This window comes from Poecilia reticulata, chromosome 19, assembly GCF_904066995.2.
Source record: "Poecilia reticulata chromosome 19, P_reticulata-male-v2, whole genome shotgun sequence".
Lineage (NCBI taxonomy): Eukaryota > Metazoa > Chordata > Actinopteri > Cyprinodontiformes > Poeciliidae > Poecilia > Poecilia reticulata.
Genome location: NC_088848.1, coordinates 3625955 through 3636825, shown reverse-complemented (window position 1 = coordinate 3636825; position 10871 = coordinate 3625955). Strand labels below are relative to the sequence as shown.

Sequence of the window (10871 nt, the reverse complement as noted above, 5' to 3'; positions counted from 1 at the left end):
AAAATTTCTGAGATTAGTCTCAAAATTCCAGATTTTTTTCAAGTAAAATTTTGATTTTCCAAACTCATAAATTTTCTTGTTTTTTGGCCTTAACACGTGGTGCAAAAAGTAACATTTTATTGCAAAAGTGAAAGTCGAAAATATGAGTAAACACAAAAATTGTCTCAAAGAAATTTAGGAATTTAAAAATTTTTATTTCAGCAAATTTGACTTATGAAACTGAGGAAATTCCTTGTTTTTCTTTGAAAATTCTGAGATTAATCTCAAAATTCCTGAGTTTTTTTTTCGAGCTAAATTTCTACTTTTCAAACTCGGAAATGTTCTTGTTTTTTCTAGAAAATTTCTGCGATTGATTTTAAAATTAGAATTTTTTTTTTCTTCTGTAAATTTTCAAGCGGTTAAACTCAGTAATGTCTTTGCTTTTTCTAGAAATTTTCTGATATTAATTTAAAATGTTGACATTTTTCCAGCAAATGTTCAACAGATCGAACTCAGACATTTCCACGTTTTTTTTCTAGAAAATTTCTGAAATTAATCTCAACATTTTAGATTTTTTTATTCTAGCAAATTTTAAACGTATACTAAGAAATTACCTCTTTTTTAATACAATTTCTGTGATTAATCTCAATATTTCTTAGCTTTTTGGCGGACATTTACTCTCCCTTTTTCTCTATTGACATTCAGATTGGCGTGCCCTCGCTTCCTCTGGTTGCCATGGTAACTTGGTGCTTTTGTTTTGGCGAATCAGTTCATCCGGGACGTTCTGGTCAAGCCCACCTTTCTGTCAATCATGTTTAGGTGATTGTAGTTTCAGACCCATCAGGGCTCGTCTCTCCACGTAGAGTCGGGGTGGAGGGGGGGGAAGCACGTAAAGCCCCACGTGCTTCGTCTCTCCAGGCTCCTCGCGCGGACTCCTGCTCTCTCGAAGCAGCACGCGCGCAAAGCCAGACAGGTGCGTTTTTAGGAAACCCCATCCGCGTGTTTTCACCCCGCGCACCGTGGCGACGGTCTCTGCGAAATGCGGGCGTCGCGTTTAAGAGAAGAGGAAAGCAGCTGTCGTGTTCAGCATCAGTCCCGCTGCGCTCCTCTCGGCTCCTGGCGGGTCATCTAACGGCGCAGCTCCGAGGAAATCACTGGGACTATGTGAGCATCATGATCCCTGTGAGATGCCTGCTGTTCGCCGCAGTCTGTGCGAGGTACGCCGAGACAGGTAACAACGTGGATTTATTTTATTTACACACCATTTTTGCACATACGTCTAATTAAAAACGGAGATAAATGGGCTGTTTTGGGGCAGTTTTTTTTATTTTGGTTTGTCCTCCAAGCAGGTGTGGGGGAATGGGTGAGGTTGCCCTCTGCAGAGGAGGTCGTCCAACCCAAGCGGCTCTTGCAACAGATCCACTCAGAGGAGGAGCTGCTGCACGGTCACCTGGACACCCGGGTCAGAAACCTGCCAGATGGCATTCAGCAGGTGAGCTTTAGACTCATATATGTTTTAGCACCCCGACTTTTCATGCAGTTTTGCTCAGAAGCAGTACAACCAGTCTGAATGTGCAGTGAAACTGATGTGAGCGCATACATCTATGTAAACAAACAATAATTTGTGGTTTTGGGCGCACATCCCTGTGTATGGAACAACTATTGGGCCAAAAATGCATGAAATTTGATCTGTTTTTCACATGCAAAGAACGTTAATACACAACTGTGTTCACAAATGAACCACACCATTATTTTCATCTAATCAGCGCATTTTGTTGATGAAAACACAACCAAGAAATCAGTGTTCTCCAGGAAGTGGCAGAAATTACAAAACAAAACTGCAGGATTAAAAAAGACATAAGAGAACATGGACGATATTATATATATATCGTCCAAAACATATATTTGTTTTGGACGATATTATATATCGTCCAAAACAATATTTTGTTTTGGACGATATTATGTTACATAATAATATGTTTTGGACGATATTATATATATCTTCCAAAACATCTACTTTTTTGACACCTTTACAAAAAGGCAACAAGATGGAAATTAATATTGTTTGTTGATATCAGCTCATTTTTGTTTATGGTGCCAATACCGATGTGTTAAAAATTTACTATTATCGCTCTATATTGATATTGATGCCGATATATCGTGCATCCATACTAATAATATGTAGTTAGGTATACAAATATCCTTACTTTGTGCACTTCAGGTAACAGAAAAGAAGATGTGTATGTTTCCTTCTGATGTGGATATTTAATAAAAATTAAAATAAAAACATAGTTTTCAAATAAATAACAAAAAAATAATATTTTCACTTACCACTGGTGTGATTCTGTCATGGAATATCAATTTATTACATGAAAAAAACAGTATTATTATTAAATTTATATTGCAGACATTAGTTTATTCTTTACCATGTTAAACCAGAGTTATTCAGATGTTCCATGAATACATAGAAATAAATAAAAACGCTCTTTTTCTGTGTTTTTACAAATAAAACATAGAAGTTTTTGTTTGGCATAATTGGTCTAATTATGACTCTGCAAGTACGAACAGTGGGATTTGCTAATTGTTCCCAGGATTTATCACATATTCCTGTCTGTTTTATTCCCTGAAACAATAAAAGACAATTTTCACTAATAGATGTTTTATGACTCTTTGTGTGCTACATGTTTAATGAGATGCATATAATCAAAAGTAGTTACGATTTTATACCGAATGTGCAGTGGTGGGAAGTAACGAAGTACAAGTACTTCGTTACTGTACTTAAGTACAGTTTTCGTGTATCTGTACTTTACTTAAGTAGATTTAATAATGGGGACTTTCTACTTTTACTCCACTACATTTTACAGTAAGTATCTGTACTTTCTACTTCACTACATTTCTACAAAACTGTCGCGTTACTCGTTACATCCAAGTCGCGTTGCGCTTTTTTCCGTTAAAATGTGAAGTTTAGGGATTTAAGGTGGCGCCGTAAAATCCAAGCAATAACGTGACTTAGTGTCTGTTGTCACCCATCGGCTCCACCTTTACTCGCACGCGGAGCTCCAGACATGCGCAGTGGTTTCCTCTGAGCGGGAGAAGATGTCTGTTTAATGATAATAGCTGCATAAATCATAATATATGGCGACATGTAAAATCAGCAGCGCTTCGTTTTCACAGACGGTGGGACTTTGTCCAACTTTTAGCGTCACTTGGAAGGAAAGCTTAAAGAAAGGTAAGATCTGTGGACGTGATGCTAGCAAAGATAGCTGTACAGAGACACATATGTTGCATCTGATGAAAAAAAGTTGTCACTCATGCGCTGAATTATTGTGTGGAGGTGTTGACTGAGGTGTCGCAGATATGGGACAACGCTGTGACCAAAGTCTGCAATATAGTGATATGACATTCAGGAACGATCCGATTCTTCTGGACGGATCTTTACTAAGTCCTAAGGACTGAAGCCTCACTGAGAGCCGTTCTTTGTTCTTGTGTACACTGCAGTAGGTATATATTGACCCGACGAGGGTCCCCGTGGTCAATCAGCGTTGCTTCCTAAGTGGATAGACAGTTTGATTTCACAGAAGTTTGATTTACTTGGAATTATATTGTGTTGTTTAAGTGTTAAAACCTTTATTTTTTTGAGCAGTGTATATATATATATATATATATATATACACACACACTTATTTATTTAATTGCTGAATAAGTAAAAGTTGAACGTATGAACACAGAGCATGCTCATTGCTCATTGATTGATTTCGTCTCCTGTCATGGTGGCAAACATCGCAGTGGGAGGAAGGGTGAGAACAGTCATGATGCTCCTTCTGCTTGGTTACTTGTTGCGCCGTTGGACAACTATGAACGTAAATAACGTTCATAGTTGAACGTTATTTACCGTTAATTGCGATGTTTCAGTTGTGGTTTCTGACATGGGCAATATGGCCAACCGCCCAGGGCGTTATTTTTCTAGGAATAGCAGGAGACCTCTGCGGATTGTAGCACAGCTATGAAAGCAAAACAGAATGAAGTGAGTTTTAATTGATACTGGCTAAATTCATTTCAGCTGTTAAGTATTTAATATCTAGGTGTTTTTATGGGAATGTGGATCTTTCAGATCAATCTGAAAACCAATTTTGATAGGTAAACTTAATGTTATTGTGTCATTTAGCGCGGGGCCCTGGTCTTGGGTTCGGTGGTCTTGACTACAACTCTGCTACATGGCTCCTTGGTTGCATGTCCTCCATCCCGCCCGCACCTTCTTTACATCCCCTTTCAGTTAGATTTCTTTCTAAATAAATGTGACTAATGAAGTTCATGCTATGTTAGGACAGGAGACAAAATTTTTCCATCCCTGAAATTATGATTCATAGAATCACATATCTAAGTCTAAACTGTTACAGAGAATAAACACAATAAGAACATGTTTAATCTGTGGTAATGTTTATTAAAATGGCACATTTCTGATGTATTAAAATTAAATACGATCGGCACACTTAATGATATTAGCGATTAGGTAATGCATTCAGCGAGTACTTTTACTTTTAATACTTAAGTATTTTTAAAAGCCAGTACTTTTTTACTTTTACTTAAGTAAAATGTTAATGTGGTACTTTGACTTTTACTTAAGTACATTTTTGACTGTGTATTTGTACTTTTACTTAAGTACATTTTTTGAGTACTTTCTCCACCACTGCGAATGTGAACACCAAATCCAGTGCAGACTTCCTGGAAAAACAGTAAAAATGTCCTGTAATTTTTCACTGAATCACAAATTGAGACTCTGATCCCCAACTTGGCTTCATCAGCCACATGTTGTCTCTGCAGCAGGAATGAATTTACTCTGTGCAAACCACAGAGGTCGGCCGTCTCCATTAACGGGGCACGAAATGAACCTTAGCAAAGTCATAGAAAACTTTTTTCTTTTCCGCCTGTGGTGTGCCATGCTGCTCTCAGGAAAAGTTACCGCTGTTTCCTACTTACACAAATAATAGGGATGCAACAAGTTGTCAATTAATGAGTTAATCTAACGTTAATTCAATCGACTAACAATTTGAGGCCATTTTTCTTAAAAATATGAGTTTTTAGACAGACATCTTTCCATAACATAAAGGGCAATTTTTTTTCATAATATGCTAAAATAAAATAAGATTTCTGAATTATTTTGTGTCAGCTGTATTAAATACTGGAAGTAATGTTCAAACTCCATAAGTGGATTTATGTCCGCAAAATCAACCGTGTTAATTTGAATCACTCCTTTTTTTTCCCCCATCACGTTGAAATTTTTCTGTCATGCCGTCTGCCTTTTCTCATCACATCGCAGCAAATCAGTAATTTCTGGTCAAGAATCTCGGCCGAATGAGCGATACAAAGGCGATAACTTAAGGAGCTTCTCCAGTGATTATATTTCACTCGACGAAAGTATATTTTGCAACCGTTTCTGTTTCGGGATAACCGCCATCTTGTTTCCAACTGGCTCCTGTAAAGATGACCGGTGGCGCCCTCTGCTGCATGGCGGCCAAACTGCAACACTGAACGAAGGTCTAAAACGAACGTTATAGAAACAAATGTTAAAATAAAGAACCATTATTAATCAACAATTAATCATAAGTTGTTTAACTGTTTGCATCCCTAACAAATAACAAATGCAAACAAACGAGTAAAGAGCAGTCTACTACGATGGTGCATTAGGTTCATTGTAGGAAGGAAAAAATTTGTAAATTTCTGCCAAAAACTCAGATATTTTGAGAGTAATCTCAGAAATATTTTAGAAAAAACTTGGACATTTCTGAACTTGAAAAGTCAAAAATTCCCTATAACAAATTCAGAAATGTCGAGATTTATCTAAAAAAAATTTCTAGAAAAAATTGAAAATTTCAGAGTTTTAAAAGTTGAAAGTTTATAGAAACAAAATCTGAAATTCTGAAATTAATCTCAGAAATTTCATAGAAAAACTTGAAAATTTCTGATTCTGAAAAGCAAAAAAAACCAAACAAAACTAAAATTTTGAGATCAACCTCAGAAATATTCTCGAGAAAGTCTGGAAATTTCTGAGCTTCAAAACTCGGAAACTTTTAACTTTGAAGCTCAGAAAATAAAAAAATAATAGAAAATTTCAGAGTTTTTTTCTTACAAATTTTTGTCTTTTCAGACTTTCAGTTTTTTCTGGAAAACTTTTGAGTTTAATCTCAAAATTTCAGAGTTTTCTTTGGCAGAAATTCACAAATCTTTCTTCTATATTCAGTGGCCCTCTACGCCATCGTAGCCTACATATGCTGCTTTGTAAACAGCAATGAAAAGCGACACTGTTTTGGTTCACCTCTTTGTCTTCTCACTCCTGGACCCCCCTCTCTCTCTCTCTCTCTCTCTCTCTCTCTCTCTCTCTCTCTCTCTCTCTCTCTCTCTCTCTCTATCTCTCTCTCTCTCTCTCTATCTCTCTCTCTCTCTCTCTCTCTCTCTCTCTTCTCTCTCTCTCTCTTTTCGACCACACCTCCTGCATGAGAAAAAAGAAAAACTCAGCCCACCTCCACTTCAATCTCTTGCTACTTTCCACCCTGTCAGATTATATTTCACACCTCTACCTGTTGTCTCCTGTTACCTTTCCCTTCCCCACTGTCGGCGTCGCAGGTCTGACCTTGAGCTGCCCTCTGCGGTCAGCATGTTGTCTCATGACCTTGTTGATGAAGCTAAAGATGTGAATTTAAACGAGGGTACCAAATAGTAAAACATTTTTGACTCTGTTTTTGTATTAGTTTTCATGTGAACTCTCAAAAGTTGGGAATTTGATTGAAGAATCTGGATAAGTTTGTATATTTCTTAATTCATCCATGATGCTTTTTTTCTGATTTGGATTCATTGTAAATACAGAACCCAGATATTTGAAAAATAAGAAACAAATTCATTGTTTTCATCCAGACAACATATATTTATTGAAAACCTGGCAAATGCTATTACAAAAAGTAAATGAATGCAGCTAACGATTATTTTAGTGATCAATTATTCTGACGATTAATCGGTTTAAATAAAACTCACATTCTACAGATATTTTATTTAGCTACCTAAACCTTTTTGATGTAATATTAAAAATACATTGAAATATGAAAATAAACAATTTCATAAATATATTTAAATAGGAAAATAAACATTTTATAGCCTGAAATGCAATAGCGGCATTTTGTTAGTGAATGTGAACAGGGTGAAGCTAAAACATTCAGACAAATGCAATAAATGTATATATAGTCTGTGCTGTTCATTCTGCATTACTGCTCTGAATATGTTGTTTTTCAAAAAGTTCCTTTTTTCAAGTCAGTCCATTTAGTGATTAATCTGTCACTAAATTAGGTGACGATTATTTCAATAATCATTAATCTCTATTAAACCGATTAATCGTTTCAGCCCTACTTGGCATTAATGATAATACTCCTCCCAACTCAACGTTTACACTCCCATGGGAAAATGGATGCAATTATACCGCTGTACGTCTTTGAAAAGCAGAAGTAGAGCTTCCTGCGCAACCAGTAAGAATGTAGCAAGTCAACAACAAAACGCATCTCTTTGCCAGCAGCCATTGGACAACCATACAGCGGTAAAACCAGCTGACCAAACATGCTGGAGCTCCGCTTGGGTTGCTAGGCAACGGGCTGGGCTTTGCTGGGGTTGCTAGGTAACACAGGTAGTTGGCTAGCTGCTGTTCTGAAGCAAAGAGTTTTTATCTGGAAAGAGAGAGAGAGAGCGATCGCTGTTGGACGTCTTTCCTCATCAGTGTTTGTTGTGAATCCTGCTGTCAATCAAACTTTATCCACGAGTTTCCTTCACTCCTCCACAGTCACTTTTTTCTCTCACATCCCTATTAACCTTTTTTTTTTTACTTTCTTTTGAAATGTTTGACAAATTGGTGAGTCGTTGGAGTGAGTTTTTATTTGGGGATCAATGCCATCCTGAGATTCGCGGTTTTGAATTTTAAAGGTTTCTGTTCTGCAGCACATAATAGGAATAATTCTTACTTTTTACAAATTCTCCACATTTTTGTGAATATCTTTTAATTCATCCTGGCTCCTTCTCTCTGCCCTGTAGATACAGACCTTATGTTGGCTTTTTTGATTTATAAGACGCTCTGGTGGCCATTTGTAAGATCCTGTGGATCAGAGCGTAAACAAAAACAGTAATTTATTCAAACTATTCCAACAACATTGCCCATAAACAGTAATAATAAACTAAATTTAAAGATAATCCAAAAAATCCCATTTACATTGAGGTAAAAATTAATTTCTCCAAAATAGCGACATTTATTTAGTATAATAAGTGATTGCATATTTATTTACCTCTTTAACAAACACATCATCCCTACTGTGAAGCACGGTGGTGGCAGCATAATGCTGTAGGTCCAGGAAGGTAAAAATTTATATTAACACTAAACACAAAATTTCCATTATTTTGAAGAAATTTTTATTTATTTCCATAGCAACAATTCACAAAACCAAAAAAGCAGATTATTTAGTCTAAAAAGCCAAATTTTGTTGTTCTTGATTGATTTTTAAAAGCAAAATAAAAATTTAAAACATACAAGAGAGTGAATATTTTGTTAATAGATGATGTATGTAAGCAAAATAAATACACACAATTTTCACACTCCTTTATTTTTGAGGGTCGTTTGTGTGAATTTTGTCCCACAATGCAGAGCAAAAAATGTCGTGATAAAATAACTCCAGCTCAGGGGCGGACCTTTAAAATGAATTTGTTCGGCCGCTGCCTGCCGGCTAACGATGATAATTGACCCAAAAAGTCTCGAAACTGTTGTGTTAAGGAAAAAGTCTGAAGCCGTTTTGTGTTGTGGATCTTTAATGATATAACAATTTAATAAAATGTTGCTTATTGTTGAGCAGTTAAAACTAAAATAAATACATAAAATAGAAAGCCTTTATTTCGAGACAAAAAGTGCTCCATACCATTAAGGGACAAAAAAATCCCAAAACTAACAATAAACAAACTTATGCATTTTTTATTTAATTCATTTTAAGTTTAAAAAATAGTTAAAATTTACCAATTTACTGAATTAAATCAAACGTTTTGATGATTTTTTTTATTTTTACTGAATTAAATCAAACTTTTAAATGAATTTTTCTTGATTTTTCCCGTTTATTGTTGTTATTTTCTCTCCTAGCCCATCCATTTGGCCCAGAGCAGCTTCCTGGTGGAGGCCTTTGGCACATCCTTCACCCTTGACCTGGAACTGAACCAGTAAGTAAACTGGGCCTGTGACCCATCTGATCGTTTCCTTACAGCCGTCTCTTACAGATTTGTTGTTTTTCTGCTTTACACTCCCCCACACACTGTACATCCTCTGGTTCTGTAGCTGCAGGCGACACAACACTTCTAATGTCATAAATAAAAGCTTATAAGAGGTTTTTAAATCTATTAGAATAAACACCAGACTAAAAAAAGCCCAGAGTAATCATTAAATTTAACTGAGTAACGACAGCAGGGTTTTATAACCGTTTAATTTACCTTTACTTTACAGCAACCTCCTGTCTACAGACTATGTGGAGCGTCACTTTGACAACGGGGAGCTGTCACAAAATACGGTAAGGTTATATAAATATGTGTAATATGGAACTATGTGTTACCATGTGGCGTCTATAAAATGACAAACTACTTAAATTACTTATTTTTTAGGTAACTGTATGACTGTGTCTGCATGACATGGTGTTCATAGTGCCACCAACAGAAATACTGCTCTTAAACAACATTCCCATTTGAAATGGGTTTCTTCAGGACGCCACTTAGAAGCGGCATGATTTAACGCCTTGAAATTGGGCCTCTGTCTCTTTAAGAAATCCTGCTCTTTACTAAACTCCGCCTTCAGGAAGTCATCACAACATGGCTGCTGGAATAACCCTTAACAACTCTTCTTTACCAGCGTTTCACAGAGAAGTAGCTCGTAAAGTAAAATTTGGAAACTGCAGCTCTGAGGAGGAGCCGCGTCTAGAAGGCGGGGCTAAGTCCACCCAGGCGTTCTCAATGGTTGCCATGGAGATTAAATAACTTCTCAAACATGCAGGAACGAATCAAAGCGACACTCCAGGTTTGATTTTGACGAGGGAATAAAATTACAACATGAAGTAAAGCGTAAAAACGTTGATTTTAATCGATACTGCCCCTTTAAATCGAAGACATCCTGGAGGCCTGTTGTTGTCGGCACTCAGCCTGCAGCGTTTTCACCACTAATGGCTTCGTGTTTTCCTCTGTTTTCTTCATCTCTAAATCATCATATCTGCTGTATCTGTACTTGAAAAATGGCTCTTAGTTGCTCAGATTGATATTAAGCTATGATCGACTTTTGCACCTGGTTTCTCGTCAGCTTTATTTATCACAGCCATTATTTATTTATTGCTCTTCCTGTCAATTTGAGGTTGAGTTTTAGAGTCCAGACTTATGAAAATAAGAGCATATCAAAGGATTAGTAATTTAAAACACTAGAGAAGCTGATTAACTTAAAGAAAATGAAACATGCATTATAAAAATACTTCAGTTATGGTTATTTAAAAGAGTTACTAGAGATGCTGAAAATTGTGGCATTGGATTTCTGCAAAAATATGAAATCTTACCAAGTATCTTTGGTCTAGTTTCTTGTGAAATAAGGCAAAACAAACTTACTTAAGTTTTCAGCAGGAAATAATAGCTAATATGGTTTATAAAGTATTTGTTCCATATCTTGTAATAAGTGAAATAATCTGACAGTGCTTTTTAAAATCAAAAATAAGGAATTATTTACCTAAAATAAGCTTCTATTTAATGCTGAAAAGCTACTTGTAAGTTAGTTTTGCCTTATTTTAAGTATACAAAGATATTTTCACTAGAAACTAGACCAAAAAATTCTTGTATCCTACTCTGTTGGAAAG

At 36.1% G+C, this 10871-nt stretch overlaps 1 protein-coding gene across 3 annotated transcripts in view; it reads left to right on the top strand.

Annotated features, from left to right (window-relative positions):
• The first annotated feature begins 832 nt into the window (after positions 1 to 832).
• adam11 (ADAM metallopeptidase domain 11) overlaps positions 833 to 10871 on the top strand; it is a 39905-nt gene continuing 29866 nt past the window's right edge. Inside the window, exons 1-4 of one of the 3 annotated variants that reach the window (XM_008436649.3) lie at positions 833 to 1210; positions 1329 to 1471; positions 9134 to 9210; positions 9491 to 9554. In XM_008436649.3, coding sequence (XP_008434871.3) covers positions 1153 to 1210; positions 1329 to 1471; positions 9134 to 9210; positions 9491 to 9554 — 342 coding nt within the window. In that variant the 5' untranslated portion in view covers positions 833 to 1152. Of the gene's footprint in view, positions 1211 to 1325; positions 1472 to 9133; positions 9211 to 9490; positions 9555 to 10871 lie in introns of all 3 variants that reach the window. The other 2 variants (XM_081600565.1, XM_008436646.3) reach the window with 2 other exon arrangements.